This window comes from Heptranchias perlo, chromosome 8, assembly GCF_035084215.1.
Source record: "Heptranchias perlo isolate sHepPer1 chromosome 8, sHepPer1.hap1, whole genome shotgun sequence".
Classification (NCBI taxonomy): domain Eukaryota; kingdom Metazoa; phylum Chordata; class Chondrichthyes; order Hexanchiformes; family Hexanchidae; genus Heptranchias; species Heptranchias perlo.
Window position 1 is genome coordinate 15,275,685 of NC_090332.1, and position 20,491 is coordinate 15,296,175.

The 20,491-nt window shown below is 42.3% G+C and overlaps 1 protein-coding gene across 1 annotated transcript in view; it reads left to right on the forward strand.

Moving 5' to 3' along the window:
- Nucleotides 1-20,491, forward strand: part of ryr2a (ryanodine receptor 2a (cardiac)) — a 471,729-nt gene that overhangs the window by 81,244 nt on the left and 369,994 nt on the right. The window contains exon 13 of the mRNA XM_067988444.1: nucleotides 16,857-16,931. Within this exon, the coding sequence (XP_067844545.1) occupies nucleotides 16,857-16,931 (75 nt within the window). The remainder of the gene's footprint in view (nucleotides 1-16,856; nucleotides 16,932-20,491) is intronic.

Genomic DNA, 20,491 nt, shown 5'->3' on the forward strand with positions numbered 1-20,491 from the left:
ATGTCACCGCCGTTGGGTGGGAGCCAAAATTGGTTTTGGGGATAGGCCGCCGTTCTGGGACCCATGGAAACGGTCCCTGGCAATGTAATTATGGGTGGGGAAGGGGTGCCAGTAAGTTGGGTCCCAGTTAAAATGGCATGCGCATCCCGATGATGTCTTTGGGGCGTGATGAGACAATTTAATTAGGCCCCCACTCCTCTGCGGTAGGCAACCTTGCTGTGCCTGAATTCAGGCAAATAAAATTGTTGGTGGGTGGGAACGTGGTGGCAACGTCCCGTCCCCCTCCTGCCAAGTTACCCCTGCTCGCTTATTCTCCCGCCCGCACCATTCCCACCAGGCCAGGTTAAAATCAGCCCTCTTGATTTATTTCCAACCATTGTACTGACTGTTTCTTACTTCGGTAGAAACCTGCCCAAAAATATAAGTGAATAACACTCAAAACCATACAGATCCTCTGGCATTAATAGCAGTGTTTACATTATGTTTCGCTGATTATGTATAATGTTCCCAATAGAAGCTGTAAGGCAATGATCTACACCCTTAAAAATATCTTTGTTAAGTTGACTCAATTTGCAATCTGTATAACTGCAGTGCCCACTAAGAACAACAACTTGCACTTATATGGCGCCTTTAATGTAGAAAAACATCTCAAAGTGCTCCGCAGAGGTGTAATCAGACAAAAAAGGAATTTAAGCCAAATAAAGAGATTTTGGCCTGGTAATCGGATTGCGCCGGACTGCCGTGCAATCAATCCCTGCGCCGGAACGGGTTGACCCGAGGCCCATCCGATATTGGGCATCAGGCCTCATGTGCATCAGACCGGCAAGCTGCAGATACCTACTGGGCATCCCTAGGCAGCTTGCCTTCGAAGAACATTTGAATTTGGTGCCATTGCAGCCTTCATGTCGGTCTTGGGGAGGGTGCGATTGGGAGGGGGTCGAGCGGTGGCAGGCAGTGGCCCATGGTTTTAATATGGAGCTCGGAGGAGTATTCCTGCACCACCTGGCTCCACGTTCAGGTAAGTCTTTTTTTAAAAAAATTAACTTTTTGGTGGCGGCCTTCATCGGTCCTAAAGGGTTAGGCTGCATGTAGACCTAGTTTTCCTGAAGGCAAACCAATTTGGTAAAAGAGGCATCAAACAGATGTTAGGCCACTTATTTGCAAATACAAAGGGGCTAGGCCCTGGATGCCTTTTTTGATGCCTGTAGCAATATGATAGATGGCGCACTTTCAGGTCAGAATGTCGCCACGTGCCATATTGGGCACTTTGGAGCCCATTTTACACCAGTAAAATGGGTGCAGCATCATCCAAATTCTAGGCCATTAGGAGAGGTGACTGAAAGCTTGTTGAAAGAGCTGCATTTTAAAATGAGTCATAAAGGAGGAGAGGGAGGGGGAGAGGCGGAGAGGATAGGGAGGGCAGTCCAAAACATAGGTTCAAGACAGCTAAAGGCATGGCCGGAAACGGTGGGGCAAAAGGGAGTGGCAAATGCACAACAGGCTAGAGTCGAAGGAATGCAGAGTTCGTGGCGGGTTGTTGGCTGGAGGAGGTTGCAGAGATTGGGAGGGTGAGGCCGTGGAGGGATTTGAACATGAGGATGACAATTTTAAGTTGGAAGCATTGGGGGACCGTTGGCCATTGTAAGTCAACGAGCACGGGATGACAGGTGAGTGGGACCTGGTGCGGTTTAGGATACAGTCAGCAGAGTTTTGGATGAACTGAAGTTTATGGAGGGTGGAGGATGGGAGGTCGGCCAGGAGAGCATTGGAATAATTGAGTCTGCAGATGACAAAGGCTTGGATGAGGGTTTCAGTAGCAGCTGGGCTGAGGCGGGCAATGTTATGAGGTGGAAATAGGTGGTCTTTGTGATGGAGAGGATATGGAGTCGGAAGCTCAGCTTTGTATCAAACAGGATGCTGAGATTTTAAACAGTCTGGTTCAACCTGAGACAATAGTCAAGGAGGGGGATTGAATCAGTGGCTAGGGTACAGAGTTTATGGTGGGGGTTGAAGGTGATAGCTTTGGGCATCCCAATGTTTAACTGGAGCAAATTACAGCTATCCAAGACTAGATTTTGGAAAAGCAGTCTGACAACACCGAGGTACCGGAGGGGTCGAGAGAGGTGGATGTCATCAGCATACATGTGCAACCTGACCCCATGTCTTCAGATGATGCCACCGAGGGGCAGCATGTAGATGAAGAAGAGGAGGGGGCCAAGGATAGTTCCCTGGAGACCTTCAGAGTTAACAGTGCAATTGCTGGAAGAGAAGCCATTGCTGGAGATGATCTGGCTATGAATAGATAGTTGAGTGAAACCTAGTGAGGGCAGTCATGCTGAGCTGGATAAAGAAGGAGAAGCTTTGGAGCAGGATGGTGTGGTCAACCGTATCAAATGCTGTAGAGAGGAGGGATAGTGCACCATGGTCACAGTCACAGAGGATGTCATCTGTAAATTCGGTTAAGGCTGTTTCAGTGCTGTGGCAGGTGAAGAAACCCGATTGGAGAGATTCAAACATGGAGTTACGAGAAAGATACGCACAGATTTGGGAGGCGACCATACCTTCAAGGATTTGGGAAAGGAATGGGAGATTGGAAATGGGGGTACAAAGATAGAGGGGTCGAGTGTGGATTTTTTTGAAGAGGAGATGATGATGGTGGTTTTGATAGGGAGAGAGACAATATCTGAAGCGAGGGAACCATTTACAATGTCAGCTAACATGGGGCCAGGAAGGGAAGTTGGGTGGTCAGCAGTTTCGTAAGAATGGGGTCAAGGGAGCAGGAGGTGGAGCTCATGGACAAGATGAGCTCGGAGAGGGCACGAGTGGGGTTGGGAGAGAAACTGGAAAAAGACGTGGGTTCAGGGAAGATGTGGGGCGGGGGGGGGAAGTTTGGCTTAGTGGGCACGGTGAATGGTGGAAGCTAAAGCAAAGGCAGCTGAACGTATGGTCTCAAATTAAACATGTTAAATCAGGATCCACGTGTAATATATTACTTGAAGGTTTTAAATAACCTATTACAGGTTGCAGTCTCCATTAACAGGTCGAAGGCATGTCATTAAATTTTAATCATATGCTTGCAACTTTCTAATGTCAAATTCAAGCAGCCGAATAGAATTTGATGTGGTTAACTGGCAATTTAAACTGAAGAAAGTGAGACAAGGATAGATATAATGTAGGGCTATTATACTTATCCCTGTCTCCCTGTCTAGCTATTAACTTGAAAACAAAAACAAAAGAGACAAGATTAACTTAACTGAAAACTTTTTGGTGTTGCACATTGAGACTGCCTTGGGCTGGCCAAATTAGAAAGTCAGTTGATCTTCCATTTTTGGTCATTATGTCATGTTCAAGTAGTTACTGAAAATATCCTTACATTAAATCTCTGAATTGAAAATCAATGTCCTTATACATTTGTTGGTAGATGTACAAACAAATTGTTACAATGAACTGACTCCCACTTATTTTCAAGTGCATTTATTTAGTACCTTTTATGACCTCAGGCCATTGCAGAGCGCTTCACAGTCATGGAGGTTCTTTTGAAGTTTGGTCACTGTTGTAATGTAGCGAAACAAGACAGCCAATTTGCAAACAGCAATGTCCCACAAACAGCAATGAGATAACATTCCAAATAATCTGTTTGTGATGGTGTTGGTTGAGGAATAAATGTTGGCCATGGCACCAGGAGAGCTCCACTGCTCTTTCTCAAACAGTGCTATGGGATCTTTCACATCAATCTGAGAGGGCAGATGGAGCCTTGGTTTAACTTCTCATCCAAAAGATAGCATATATGACAATACAGCATCCCCTCATTACTGCACTGGACAGCCTAGATTATGTGCTCAAGTCTCTGAAGTTGGGCTCGAATCCATGACTTTCTGACTCCAGAGGTGAGAGTGCTACAAATGAGCGAAGGCTGATACCTAGATAACGAATGTTACAGTCAATTTTGGTCTCCCACCATGAAACCGGTGGGAAGTGGATGGGGGCGAGAGCTGGGGGAAGTCAATGGGGGACTAGTCCCATTTTCTAGGCCTCATTTACATTTGGTAGGTGAGCTGCTAGCATGAAACATACTTCCCATCGGCAGCTCACCAATTAAGAAGCAGGAAATTCGTAAGGGTCTGCAGCAGCTTAAAGGGGAGGTGAATTTTTGATGCGGCCAAACAGGAATGGCATATTTATGAAGCTGCAGGGAGATGTCTGGGGCAAGAAGAGTGCCAGGAGGACCCCGAGGTTTTCGGAGTTAGCCGTGGAAATGCTGATGGAGCAACTTCATGAGAGGAGACGGGTACTCTTCTCCTCGGTTGGTGGATGCCAAGGCAAGTTGGTGAACTGGCACCGCATGCGAATGTGAACAGTATTTTCTCCAGAACCTAGCTGCAGCGCAGAAAGAAATTTAATGATTTCACCTGGAGTGTTCAGGTAAGACTTCACATCTCTCATTCCTCCTGAACAGTCCTGTAGGACACTACTTTTGCCTCTGCACAATCAATCCTTCCCTTCCCCACTTTCCATGGTTGTCCATAAATCAACACAGAAAACTTCATTCCACCTTCTTACTATCACTACCTCAAAAGCTGCTACTGTCCGCACAACTACTGCTCCATCTTGGTCGCATTTGCTCCTTCCTGTCATCGTGTACGCTATGGTAAGCTGGCTCGTACATGGCGTGGGTTGGAAGCCATTTACCAGGACTCATATTTACACGCTTCTACTCTTCTTGCAGGAAAAGGTTGCACACAACAGCACAGGAAGAGGTCCTGCCACTCTACTAATAGTCACCCCAATGGAAGAGGCTACCACTGACATTATGGGAGGAGACACAGCAGTCAGCTTCAGAGATGACAGAGTTGGAGGCCTGGTTTCGCAGCAGAGTTTGTGGGCATCTTTCCTATCTGTCCTTTTTCTATTTAATTCTTTCAGTCACGCACTCACTTACCTCCTGAACATGACAACATGGTGTTGCATAGTGCTGCCAGTGATCTGGCAAGTGCTAGCCATTGAAACTATATCCTAACCCTTGTCCCTCTCCCCTTTTTCTAGATCTATTAGAAGACTTTAACACTTGTGTCAGACAAGTTGACAATGATCACCCTGATGACAATGTGCTGTTACTTGCTCTTTCCATGCCAAACACCAGCGCAGAAATCAGCATCCTATGTGACTTAATTAACGATTTTGAGAGGACCGCACTGAGTGATTCACCAAACACAAATGAGCAGGAGCAGGTGATAGTGGCAAGGAAGGCCAAGAGTAGAGCTAACTGGAGAGCCAGCTCATGTCCTGACTCTGCTGAACAGGACAGGCATGCAGATTTCAGAGGCCTAGTATTTAAAAAAATGGTTAATTTCTGTGCACCAGCAATTGCTGAAAGCATTGGACTTCCTGTCAGAGGGTTTCCAGAACATGTCAAATAGTAAAATGAAATCCATTACCCTTTTGTTTGGGGTTCTTACGCATGGCATTGACACTCTGCAGTCAACCATGGAGTATCTGGTCACCTCGATGGCAGTTACAGCTGAGCCCATCCTTCAGGCCTCTTGACATCAATAATAGAATCTCTCAGGGATACTCAGATTGGACCCATGCAGACTATGGCTTCAACCATCTCCGCCACCTTGGACAAGCTGGGAGGTCAAATGTACAGGGGCTTCACTTAGTCAGTGATCTCCTACAGCCTGCTCTCTCACAGCTCAACAAGGGCTGTTGTTGAACGAGAATGGAAAATGATGCCCTGAACTTATGCCCACCCTGGTGCCAGACAGCAAGCTGGGTCAGACTACCCCAGCAGAAGCCGAGTTGTTGCAATCTGCAGCTGGGCCCTTGGGCCTGAGCTCCTATAGGTCACCAACTATGAGCATCTCATGAGCCGTTGATTGAGCTCCTGAAGCTTCCCTCCTCCTATGTTGCAGCCACTGGGGAAGCACCTTGTAGAAGAACTAGATTAGGTTAAAAAAAAACTTCAGATAGGCACTGGGGGCTGAAAACGGAATGACAAATAGTGTTAAAGTTTCCACTGAAGTCTCCTTTTATATTGTCTCTCAGACAACTGCAGGTATGTTCTTTGTGGCTTATAAATTCCATTGGGAGGGTATGGATTTCTCCAAGACACATACTTCTATTTGCTCTCCCTCCTGCTTCAGCTTTGTTTAGTCCTTCCTCCTCCTCTTCCCAGAATGGGAATCCTAGAAGTAACCCCACAAAGTAATGAATGTAATGCCAAAAGCCTCTTCACAGTTCAGAAGCTACAATAGTGAATAAAAGAACCTTTACTAACTCTAAAGACAAACTACCTACAAGTTAGTGCAGGTCTCCAAAATCTCCATACAGCTCTACCTAATAGCAGCTGAGGATCCCTTTAAATACCATTTGAAAAGGCTGCCTAACAATTTTGATCTCCGATGGTTTGTGGGTGGGAGCAGGAAGTGGTGTTAGTCAGGCGGTATCGTTGGGAAATCATGTTGGCGTCTTAATGTCACATAACCTTGATTTGCATGTATTCATGGTGCTGCTGCTTGTTTCAAGAAGCTCTTATTTTCTTTTTTCCTCTTCCATCATCTCTCCTTTTCTGTAAAGATTTCTACTGATCAATAACAGCACAACATAGATGTTTGAAAATAGTTTGCTGCAGAAGAATGTGCATATTATTTTGTTCTTGCCCCACTGGGGCGGGGGGGAGGGGCGTGGAAAAAAGCGATCTGTTTTATCCAGTACAAAACTTCTGAATATAAAAGACTAAACAGCATGTATGCCCTTCTGCATTGAATACCTGAATAGTGAGTCTTGTTTCCTCAGTAGCGTGGGCACTAGTAGGGTGGTACGAGTAATTTCTGATAATGCTCTGTGGGACTGAGTACAAGATTCCTAATGCAGAGTACTTAAAAAATGAGATAAAAACGAAAGAAAGAACTTGCATTTATCTCGCGTCTTTCACAACCTCAGGACATCCCAATGCTTTACAACCAATGAAATACTATTGAAGTGTAGTCACTGTTGTAATGTAGGAAATGCGGCAGCCAATTTGCAAACAGCAAGGTCCCACAGGCAGCAATGTGATACTGACCGGATTATCTGCTTTAGTGATGTTGGTTGAGGAATAAATGTTGGCCAGGTCATCGGGAGAACTCCCCTTCTCTTCTTCGAATAGTGCCAAGGGATCTTTTACATCCACCTGAAATTCAGATGGGGCCACGGTTTAACGACTCTTCTGAAAGATGGCACCTCCGATAGTGCAGCATTCCCTCAGTACCGCACTGAAGTGGCGGCCATGATTTTGTGCTTAAGTCGCCGGAGTGGGACATAAACCCACAACCTGAATCAGAGGTGAGAGTGCTACTAACTGAGCCACAGCTAACACCTATCCTTGAAACATGCTGAGAATGTATACTGTGGACCATATTTGTTTTCAGAGATTTCCCCTAATGTGTAAAAGAGATGAGAAGTTATGTGATAGGGAAGGGAAGGGTGGGGTTAGTGAGGAGGGAGTCATCAGCATCATGTTGGAGTGATGCACCTTTGAAGTGAAGTGGAGCAGTACCAAGTGGGCTCTGTAAATGTCATTGTGTGGGTTTTCTTACTCCTTAATTAATTATCACGTTGGTTTTAGGATGACCCAGATTGCAGGGATTCTCAAGAGTCCACTGCAGCAAATATTACATTGCCAGTTCAGACTTTTAATTTAGTGTTGCAATTCAATTTGATATATTTTACTGGCTTGTTAACACATAGTTATGCAATGCATACCATCTCTAATTGTCTAAGGACATCTTGAAATCTTGATGAAGAAACAAGAACATCAGTATATCAAGAGGAATATGATTATTGTACTTTTTGCCATTTAGATCCCAGTTGAGTTACATAAGATATACAGTGAGGAATTTTCACATTTAAAGAGAACTGCATAACAAGCCAAAGGTTAATGTGTTCTTGTTCAAACATGTTCATCTTTGTGTACAATAAAAAAAACTAGTCAGCAAGTTGTTACTGTCCAAAAAGACACAATCTAAGAAGATACTGGTGATTAGGAGCAAATTAAGAAGAAAAGAAAAAAATGAGTCTGTTTTAATGAGTTTGGTTTAAATAGAATTCACACTCAAAACATTTGTTAACAGTGCAAATCCAACAGTGGTTATTTGTTTAGATTACTGATCAAATGTTCAGAAGTTGAGAGTACTCTGTACTAGGAATCTTGGACTTGGTCCTACAGGGCATTATCAGATATTACTCATATCTCCATTCATATGGCAGAGCGTCAAGTCGTGCCGTAACGGTGCTGATAGGGTTAGATGAAGTAGGATGGGAGGAGGCTCGTGTGGAGCATAAACCAGTTGGGTCGAATGGCCAGTTTCTGTGCTGTAATTTCTATACAATTTCTATATAATTCTAAGTAACCACCCTGCCAATCACCAAAAAAATGGTGATTGGCGTCCAGAGGCAGCACTTATGTTGCTGCTTTGATCCTGCCACCTCTGGTGGTGAAGAAAATGAAATACTCGTCCGCAGACAAAGTGATGCTACATCTATTTTGCAGCACTATTGGAACTATTTGCTCACATGGAGGATAAACGCTGACATGGATTGGTTGGACCAAATGGCCTGTTTCGTGTTGTAACTTCTACGTATTTCTATGTACTACCATACTGGTGTTACACTGGTAGATTATCACATTGAGAACTCTCCACTGTCCTATTTCTATACTTTGTACTTAATTGGCTGTAAAGCGCTTTGGGACATCCTGAGGCTGTGAAAGGCGCCATAGAAATGCAAGTTCTTTCTCTATCTTTTCTCTTTGTAATAATATTGCTGAGAAATGCTAGTATTATCATTGTTTTTTTGGTTAACCATTTTTTGGACCACTAGATTGCTTGTTTCGAACAAAGATCTGTGATGTGATGCAATGGGCACCGTTGATTTGCACAGTATACATTTAGAACGGTTTTGTGTGATATCACACCTTTTGAGAAGCTCCTTACATTGCTTTTTGTGGTTGGAAGTGCGAATTTGTAAGGCCTGTTGTGGCAATAAGTTGTGTGTGTTGAGGCAATAAGTCATCATTTATCTCATTTGCTGTTTGTGGGATCTTGCTCTACACAACTTAGCTGCCACATTTGCCTAAGTAACAATAGTGACTACACTTCAAAAATTAATTTTAGTGGCTATAAAGTATTTTGGAACATTCTCAGTGTGTGAAAGCCACTAAATAAATGCAAGTTTTCTTTCTCTTAACTAAACAATAAGAGGTGGTATGTTGTAGGTTTGTACCTGCAGTTCACCACACAGTGAATTCTGAACTTTGGCCGGGTTGTCAAGAGTGGTGGAGGGCCATCAGGTCGAGGTGAGATACTTCGCACAGAGGGAGGAAAGATGAAAAGTAGCACGTGGCTAAAAAGAAAAAATTGGCAAGATGGGTAACCACTTTCCTATCAGCTAGGGAGCGACATATGTCACAGCAGGAACCTAAAAGGGTTGTGGGGTGGGGGGGGCGATTTCGAACTTTTGCCAAAACAGGCGTGAAGTCGATGATGCATTCGTGGCACCCACTTGATGGATTCAGCCGGAGGCCTGAACCATTTTTAGGTTAGGGTCGGCAAGCTGCCCTTCCCTCAATGAGAACTAGCTGGCACCTGACCGAACCGGGGGTGGGGGGGGATGGAAAATATGGCAGCTCCATGAATAAGCTTGGCAATAAAAGGTGGGGAGATGGGGGGAAGGGGGCAGCCTACCAAGGTGCCAGCAGCAAGCAGCTGTATTTTTGTGGGGCCAGGAGAAGCATTCCTGCTCTCCTGGTCCCACAAAAGTTTTGTCAAAAAATGTTCCAAGCTGTTTTGGAGTGGCCCCCAGCGGTCCTTTTTAAAGATCACAGGTTAGACTGCTCACTGCCCGGTACAGTTGGGTAAAAGCTCCATCATCTGTACTTGAAAACTGCATATGGGTCCTACAACCCCGATTTGCACATGCAAGCAACCCCTTGCCAGTTTTGGGCAGGTGAGCTGTGAACCCATTTACAGGCCCACCTGAAAATCTCATCAGGCAGGCCTTGGCCACTCAAGGGGCGGCTGCTGTTGCCTTGCCATTTTCAACTACTGGTTGCCTTGTAAACAGGACAGTCGGCTGTTGAAAATAGCCCGCATTGACTCAAAAAAAATACAAAAAGTCCAGTTGAATATATTTACCTATTTAAACTCTTGAGTAAATACTGGAGTTTCCTATTCACTGCATACTGAGCAAATAACTAGCCACATTAATCAATTGTTTAGAATGACTTGCTGTGAAGCTGAACTTATGACCTGGAGTAGTTCAGCTCATGTGCCTGTGACCTTGACTGTGAGTCAAGTTGATAAGAAAATAACAACCAGTGTGAGGAATTGTTTCTCTATTACAAGGGACAAGTCTTCTGGTAAGCACTTGGTTCATTTCTACCCTGAAAGCATTCTTGTTTCATTGAAAACAGAATACAGGCATGATTGGTGGACAGAAGCCATCTAAATGTGTATATAATCTTGTCTTACGGCACTTTTATAATTAAAGTATGAGTCAGGAGAAAGTTGCATTCAATTGGAAATCTGTGGATTCTATACACATGCTCTCCCTCATTTACTTTTGCTTCTACTACTCCTTTGAATCATAAGCGGAGTCTCCATGGCATCTCTCAGGTCTTTTATGGTGTCGGGTCTATGGAGACCCCAGTTTTATACTACTGAGAGCTGCTGATGGTAGGAGAACTACATGTCTGCTGTTGATGGCTCACTATCAGCCTAAAAGTGTCTATTTAAACATGAACCGGTCTTATGTCTGCCCCCTCTTGTCTGAGAGGTGTGATATAACTTCAGACAGAAATAGGAGCTGATTGAATAAATTATGCTTCACTGTTCAGAATCCTGCTAGCATGCCCATTTGTTATTGGTGTGTCACTACTATATTAGGAACATAGGAACAGGAGTAGGCCTTTCAGCCCCTCAAGCCTGTTCTACCATTCAGTAAGATCATGGCTGATTTGTATCCTAACTCCATTTACTCGGCTTGGCTCCATATCCTTTAATACCCTTGGCTAGCAAAAATCTATCAATCTCAGATTTAAAATTATTAATTGAACTAGCATCTACTGCTTTTTGTGGAAGAGAGTTCCACACTTCTACCACCCTTTGCATGAAGAAATGTTTCCTAACTTCTCTCCTGAATGGCCTGGCTCTGATTTTAGGGTCATGACCCCTTGTCCTAGACTACCCACCAGCAGAAAAAGTTTCTCTCCATCTACCCTATCGATTCCTTTCAAAATCCTAAAACCCTTAATCAAATCACCTCTTAACCTTCTATATTCCAGGGAATGTAATCCTAATTTATGTAATTTCTCCTCATAATTTAACCCTTGGAGCCCTGGTAATATTCTGGTGAATCTGCGCTGCTAAGGTGCAGTGCCCAGAACTGAACACAGTACTCCAGATGTGGACTAACCAGGGCTTTGTATAGCTGTAGGAAAACATCCTCTCCTTTATATTCTAGCCCTATAGTTATAAAGACTAACATTCCATTAGCCTTTTTGATTATTTTTTGTACCTGACTACTACATTTTAGTGCTTTGTGTACATTGACCCCTAAATTTCTTTGGACCTCTACTGTTCCTAGCTTTTCACCATTTAAAAAATATTCGGATCTATCCTTTTTTGATCCAAAATGGATGACCTCACACTTGCCTGCATTGAAATCCATTTGCCACAGTTTTGCCCACTCAGTTAAACTATCAATGTCTCTGTAATTTTATGCTCTTAGTAATGGAGCAAGTACTATTCCCAGAATTCAAAGGGAACGTGTTAACCCATTATATGTCCCTGTGGTTGGTTATCAAGCATATACTTTATAAATAATGGTTCCATCTCGAGGAAGAATTGGAACTCTATTATGTATTTCAAATGTGTAAATATATATATTCTGATCAAATGTCACTTTTTGGAAAAAAATAATAAAATTGATGGCTACGTTTTCTATTTGGTAAGAATTAATGAGTTACAAATTACGATAAAACCGCCTACCTATAATTTTGGTTCATTCTCCATTACTGAGAAAACAGACTTTGCAGAACCCAGAGATATTCATATTGTGTTTAGGCTAGAAACACAAGCCACCAGCAGTGCTCAAGAGAGGACAGGAAGTCCAGTTCGGCAGATAACTAGGAACCCAGTTGCAACATTGGAAACCTCTTTGTTACTATTCATTTTGTATGGTACTTGAAACACAGCTAGGGCCTTGCTTTGCTTAGGACAGGACTTCAGCTGTATAACAAAGATTGCAGGCAATGGAAAATAAAAACAAAAAAAGTAAAATGCCACAGTGCGACCAGTAATGACACTAACCTCTAGTTGACCTTTTCTCTGCTAGCATTTTTTAAAAAAGGAGAAAATTGGGAGGCAGATCAATAATTCTACCAGCCTGTCTATGCATTACCCTATCATAGTATCACAGAAAGAAAGAATGTGCATTTATATGACACCTTAACATTTCCACTGGATGTCCCAAAGCGTATCACAATGGATTACTTTTGAAGTTCAGTCACTGTTGTTATGTCAGCAAATGTGTCTGCCAATTTTTGAACAGCAAGGTCCCACAAATAAAGAATGAATAACTAGGTAATCTATTTTTGGTTGAAGGAATAATATTGGCTAGGACATTGCAAGAACTCTTTGTGGTTTGACATGTCATCTGAAAAATGGTACCTCCACAAATACAGCATTCCCTCAGAATTACATTGCAGTGTCAACTGAGATTATGGGGAAGAAATTCAACATTGATTTGCTCATTTTCTGTGTATAAAATGAAGGGTGGGCAACGAATTTTGGGTCATGATCTCCTGTGCCTGATGTTCCCTGCAAGTGCGACGACTGCCAAATTGGAAGCAGATAACTTTTAGGTGTCCAGGTGCCTGCCTGAAACAGGCATTAGGTTGCTTGAGTGTGCAAATTGTGGTCTTAACACTGGTTGAAATTCATGTATTAATGTATCCAGCTGTACCGGGTTTTGAGTGGCCTTACCTGTGGTTCTTAAAGGGCCCATTGGAGGCCACTCAAGAAAAGATGAGAAAACTTTTTAATGGTTACATTCCTGCTCCTCCTGGCTCGACAAAAATATGGTGAGCCACTGCTGGTCTGGGCTCGTCCCCCTCTGCTTTACCTCTCCCCACACCCCCAGGACCTACCTGCCGGTCAGCTAATTGTTGCAGCCAAACAGAATTGGACCGTTCCCAACCGGTGAGCTTGATTATAATCCACAGCTTGCAAATGTGGCACAAGGCCAAATTTTGATGAGGCCTCAGGCTGCCGGTGACTGGTGCGCGAAGCAATCTCTTTGCTGACTTCCTGCCGGTTTTGGGCGCAAGTCTGACTCAGAGGCAAGTGTTCTACCAACTGAGCCAAGCTAATGGTTTAAGAAGGTTGTGATTTGGCCCATTGGGCCTATTTAAATTGCCAACATTTATGTTGGACTTACCTACTATAATTCCAATTCCCTTCCCTTTTCCCCTATACTTTAATATGCTTGGCTTTTGGTGGTAATTAAGTAGGAAAACCATTTTGCTTGTGAATCATGGGGGTAACATTCAATTTTGGCTGGGGTGCAAGACTAACGGTAACGGATCTGCTGCCCATTATAAACCCCCCCCCCCCCCCCCCCCCCCCCCCCGATTTTCCTTTCCCTTGTCCTCACTGTCTTATTTACTAGTTCCAGGTTGCCTTTACACAGCAACTTAGCATCAGTGCAAAGTGGTTTCACTTCGAATCAACTTGCAGTGTAAATCTGGAGTGACAGTTGGACCTGACTCCAGAGTGAAGTGGAGTGAAACTCCCTCCTCCTGGTCTGTCAAAATCATCTTAATCCAGTAAGCTACTGTTTAATGACATATATCTGCACCCTTCTTAAACAGGCAAAATAAAACATTTTAGTATGCATTGTTTAGTTAAGAATATTTTTGTATATCTATGATTGAATTTAATGCCTTAAACACTTATTCAGTGTTGTTTTGGGAGCCATACAGAAAGCATAAAACTGGGTTGGAGGGAGGGGGAACATTGTAAAGCAAGCTCTTTACATGGGTTATCTTTTATTGAAAAAGTCATAACGATATCAAAAATAGTATGTCAGGCAGTCCTCATATGTAATGAGCTCACTGCTACGAAGTTATCCTTTTCCTGCTGCTACCTTTTTGCTCATTGTTGGGACTAATTGTCTAATCAGATCTGTAGCAGTCATACATCACTGTCAGTTAGATCTGAACTGTATTGCTCCTAAACTGAGTAGACTCATCAATGTAGCACAAAAAACATCTTTTGAGACTCTAAATAAAGTCCTTAATTCTGTTTGATAATACCCAGGACTTTTTGCACCATAACTAGGAATAATAACGTTAGATTTCTCCATTTAACAGCAACTTAAAAACAAAACCCTGGCCTGATTTTTACTTCAGTCATGCTAATGTGATACCCCCCCCTATGTCAAAGCCAAGCTGCTTTTTTTATACTCTAGTTGCAGGGTTAGTGTCGCCTACTAGGTACAGATTTCCTCATGCTACAGGTGCTATCATGTCCTTGGGGAAGACTGGTTATGTTCAGAGTGCTTAGCTCCTCCAACTTACCCATGCACAGAGGTAAACAACTATGGCAAATATGTAAACAACTAACGTAAAGCTGAATTTATATCTGGGCAGAAAATTGAAATGATATTCTTAAAAGTTTGCAATACGAAATAGGAGTTCTGAGATATTCTTAATGTTTCTTTTAGAGAGGACGTACCTTAGAGGAACAAACTGCATTCAATCCTTTTATGCTTCCACATGTAGTAAATGCTGTCTATAATAGAATTTATAACAACAACAACTTGCATTTATATAGCACCTTTAACGTCCCAAGCTGCTTCACAGGAGTGTAATCAGAACGAAGTTGACACCGAGCCAAAGAAGGAGATAATAGGACGGGTGACTAAAAGCTTGGTCAAAGGTGCAGATTATACAGAGGGTCTTAAAGGAGGAGAGGTGGAGAGACTGCGAGGTTTTGGGAGGGAATACCAGAGTTTAGGGCCTAGACGATTGAAAGCACAGTCACCAATGGTGGGTGATAGGAGTGGGGGATGCACAAGAGAACAGAGTTGGAGGAATGTTGAAGAAAGAGTTCTTGGAGGTTTGGAGGAGAATACAGAGATAGGAAGGTCTGAGGCAATGGAGGGATTTGAATACGAGAATTTTAAAATCAAGCCGTTGGTGGGTTGGGAGCCAGTGTAGGTCAGCGAGCACAGGGTGATGGGTGAACGGGACTTGTCATGGGTTAGGATACGAGAAGCAGTTTCGGATGAGCTCAAGTTTATGGAGCATAATCAAAAAGTGTAGCGACATCTCAAATACACAAGCACTAGAGTAAAATCCAGTTCAGCTTGTTGACATCCAAGGATAGGTTGACTTTGCTTTAAAGTCAAATGTGTCTTTAATACAGGGTAAAAGTATTTTACATAGACCTACTTTGAGACAATATGTGAAGCTGGCTGATAGAAATGGGTCACCCAGAATGCTGAAGGGAACCTCTGCGCAATAAAGATACTCCTTGCATGGTGCAATGATGTTTATACGTGCTTCAGACAATGCAGCAACATTTTCGCTCTAGATACAGTAATGTTTAGTTAGGAAATTGACATGCAAGTGCTCTATTTAATAAGTAATCCTCAACAATGAAATATAAACATCCAAATGTTCACTAAACATGTTGTTAATGAATCTTTAAACCTAAATGTTCATTAACAAATTTGTAGAATTTTCTGTTGTCTATTGTAACAAAATAATGAATCCGTTTAAAATAAATGAGCTAAAGATTTTGTTAAAATAGTGAACAAGGGAATTTCATTCAAATGTGTTTGCTAATTTGTTAAAAATGCTGCACAGAGGAATTTCTGCCCCTAAGGGGTAAGGATTGCTCGGGTTGCTCTATATTTCTTTCATGATGCCGATACACGTAACAACCAGAGCAATTCTTCCTCCAGTATGAGATTTGTACATTATGTAGACAACAGATAAGATTAAGAGTTCCTCTGGTCTCTACGTGCAGCAATGTCATTAATGCATTGAATGTGTTACAAATTTGTTAGAAATACCAAACAAAAGAAATCTTCACAAAGGGATTTGTAATGTCACTGCACATTAGCTCAGGAATTACTGTTGGCAGTTTTGGCGAACATACAATTAACATGTTTGATATGACATTGAACTGTCTATTATTCTGACACAGGAATTAATCTGATTATTTTAAGTTAGTTATCACTTTCTCTAAAATAGTGGACAGGCTGACATTATGTGATAATATTAAGTGTTTGCTAATATCGGTAGCAATAATCGGCAGGCTACAGTGACCAGAGGAATTTTTAAACCCCTCCCAACAGTGGCTGTGTTAACTAAACTAAGAAGTCAAAGAGCAGTAAAAAATCCTGGGAAAAATGAGTAAGGAGTTCACATACTGGAGAGAGATAGGATTTTTTGCTATTGCAGCTTTTGTTAACTTTGAATTATCCTATCATTGATATACTGTGTTACTTTAAATTATTTTAAAATAAATTAGTGAGTAAAACGTTACTTACAAGGCAAAAATCATTCATTTTTAATCTTGAAAGAACCCAAAAGTTCTATTCTTTGTAAGTGAAAACCTACTCCTCCTCAGACTTAAATTAGCTAATTCTTTATTTTTTATTGTCAATGTAATTTGGAGATATATAGTTTCGAATCTTTGCAAGGATTTATTTGTAAATAATAATTTAGATTAGAGTAATGTTATGGGACAAGTCAACATTAAAACCAAGACATGGTTCAATTGCATCTCTTTCTAATTTCCATCTAGGACAGTTCATTATGAAGGTGGAGCAGTGTCCATTCATGCTCGATCCCTGTGGAGGTTGGAGACACTGAGGGTTGCGTAAGTAACAAACTTCATCACCTTTTCCTTTAGTTGAATAAAAATTATATTTTTAAATGTATTTTTTAGTTGTAAGGTTAAAATGTAATAAAGATAATTTTATAGACAATCACTCAAAGTTGAAGTCATTTTGAAAATGTTCAAAAGTAATGTAGAACTAATAGGGGTCGATTTTAATTCCGGAAAGTGTGATTGTGCTGCCCGCCTGATGTCCTCAGCATGTATCTCAAGCCATTTTGAAAATCAATTCGCAGGCAGCTCGCTAATCGGGGTGGGTGGGAAATCTAACGGATTGTCTGTAGAGCTGAGTTGAATCATAAGTCTTATCTGCAAGGGGACAGAGGCAATCATGGGAGGGATGAGCCGGCAGTGGATATTTGTGGGGCCAGGAGTTGCATTCATGCTGCTCCTGACCCCACAAAAATCTTTAAAAGACCAGAAATGTACCTGGTTTTGGAGGGGTCTGCATTGGTCCCTTTAAGGACTGCTGATTAATCTGCTAAACACTTGGTACCAATGGGCGGAGCATGCATGGCGCACACTCCGCCCATTGATGCCTCAAAATTTTGTTGGAGTCCTCTGTATATCATGGGAGCCCAATTAGCATGTTAGAATTAGGCCCCTGTCTGAAACAGGCAGGTGCCTGGGCCTCCCATGTGGAGGCCTCTGAAAAATGGCAGCAGGCATGAACAGTGCAGGAATGGGGTGGTAAGTGTATCCCCATGATTTTTGGGGCACTACCGCCCCATTCCTACCAGATGGAGAGAATTAAAATTGACTCCATAGAGTTTATTTACATGAATTCACTACAAAGCAACAGACTTGTACTAACTGTTTTTGGTGTTGTAACAAATGAAAGGTTTTATCAGTTAAATGAGTGACATTGCTAATATTTATATTATTTCATTACTGTTAATGAGTTTTTAGCCTGGTATGCCAATTTCAACGGGTCCCCAAACAATCATTAGTGACTTAATGTTGGGTGTGTTATTGCTAATTAGGGTGTTTTTTTTTAGGTTAATTAACATTTACTCCCAATTTTCCAGGTTAAAGCTGGTACGGTGAAAAGGGCCAAAAAATACAAACCTTAACATGACATTGGAGAGTAAACAACAATTGTTGTACAAAAATTCTTCTGTACAATTGGCTGGAATTGGCTCCTCAGCAGCTCAGGAATTTGCTGCTTGGATTTATGACAACCAGGGATTTGGATTAACCATAAATAGGGATAAATTCAGCACATACTTCACTGCTGGCTTGGATGTCTCTTCCCTCCTGTCCAAATTGTCCCTCATTCCAGGTATATAGATTCATGAATAGTGCTGACAAAAAATTAAGATTATCAAAGTGTGTCATTTACTTCTGGGATCAGAAAATGGCTGGCAGTAAGCTCTGAATGTGTCAGTTAGAAACAAAAAAACCTCAGTTTGCTTGGTTGGTTGATTTGATGGGTGATTTAATTCCTGTTTTGAGAAAATGCAGGAATTTGTCGATCTATTCAGAATATGCACTGAGCAACAATCCTGAGGGACTGGGCTGTGACGATGAAGTTGTGGCTCCTCCCATCTTTGAGGAAAGGGAAGGGGAAGTTGAATATTTAAAGCAAATTCCAGCGATTCTTTGGAGAGAAAGGATATGGGGTCAGAAACTCAGCTCGTGGTCAAATAGAACACCGAGGTTAAAACTACCGCCAACTTTTACTCCTGCCATTCTGCGGTGTAATACACCAATGATCCAATGGACCATGAGCTACAGGACTAGCCTGTTGCAAAGTTACTTGGAAAGCTGCACTGGAGACCAGGTTATCATAGAAAATGTGCCAGTCTTAACAAACCATATGATGAAAACAAGGTATATAGCAGGTACCAAAGCTAAGAATTTATTACATGTAATTTAAAAAATTTCCTTTTGGTCTGAAGCCCTACTTGAGATCTGTTGAAGGAGTTCAGTTAAATGGGAAAATTATACAATATAAACAAAGTTTAAATAAGCAATTAATAAAAATGCCATGACAGCAGTTGTAGAGAGTTATAGGCTGAAACCTCAGTGCTTTTTGTTATTGATGAATGGTTTCCATAATGGAAAGAGTACAGCTGAAATGTTGTAAATGATGGATGACACACTATCACACATAGACACAAAGAAGAAACTCTTTTCAATATGTCAAAAGGAAAATTATCTGCATAGTTTGTTTCTGAAAGGGATTGTCTACTGACACTTCCAGACTTTAGCATTGATAACCAGATCAAATAGAACTAATGGAGGGGAAAGATTTCTTCTGTTTGCTGTGTGTAACTAGCATTGTAAACTTGGTGCGAAGATTTCTTATCTTTGTTATGACTAAAGTGATCTTAAATAACACAATTATGATTTTGCTAGAAATATCAATCAGAGGAAATCCCTCTGCTATCTGTATGATGTTGCTGACACATAGGGACAGATGTTTGTCTGTCTACCGCCTGTGTTTTGGCATGAATGGAGTGATAGCAGGATGAAAATAGCCCCAAAAAATCGTTATGCTTCCCCTTGTGAGAAGGACCTAGAAAAAGGGCAATGCGACAAGGGTTTAAATGTAATGGTAAAGGTAAGCAGTAGCAGATGAGTGGCAGCGAAATGCAGCTCCAGGATACCGTGCTGAGCGTGTGTGTGTGTGTGTGTGTGTGTGTATGTAAGCTGGAGAGTTAAGTAGAATAAAGGATGGGAAAATGAGCAGACACCCTCCTTTGCCTGGTTTCCAGCCTTGTCATCTCCAACACTGCATGTCCACCCGTTGCCAATGATATCGATGGTGGCTTCCTCCAATGGAGTGAGAGTTTGCAAGGTGGTTGCACCTCCCCCGGCTCTTCTGGTCTCCCTTCTGTTGTGTGCTAGCTAGTCCTGTAAGAAGAGTGGGAGTGGGTTTAATGTGTGGCCTTGGAAAGGGTTGTGAAGATGTGTGAGGCGGCTTAGCATAGTACGCACGCTGAGAGGAAGAAGCATCAAGTGCGGCAAAGAGGGGAAAGTCATTGGATGAAAGAAAGTGTACAGAGTGTGAAGTATCAAAGAACTTAACAGAAATGTGAAAATTAATCCGAGTTCAATCAAAATAAAAGTACAGTGCCCGTTTTGAGGGCTGTAGCAGGTTTTGAGTGTGTGAGTATAAGCAGAAGGAGTTATAGCGAAGTATCCTGTTGTGATTGGAGCAGAGGCTTGCGCAGTGGAGGAGGGAAGGATTGGTAATGTTGGGGGGGAAAGTGTGGTGTTGCCGAGCTGTATTCAGAATAAGAGAGATGTGGAGAAGTCTTACTTTGGCAGTCTTGGTAAGGTCATTCAGGCTTTTCCAGCACACTAGCCAGGTCCTGAGAGTGATGGTGCTGGCACTGATCTGCTCAACCGCTTCTCTCCATGCCTGCTATTTAACATAGCACCCATTTGCCATCTGAAAGAAACAGGACCTCCTTTCTGGTCCTGACTTCTTCACTAAGTACCTCCACTATACTATCAGGAAGTTGGGGTGCCCTAGGCTTCAAAGTTGTGCTTGCTGCTCCACAAATCGCCTTTTTGTCACACTACCAATGAAA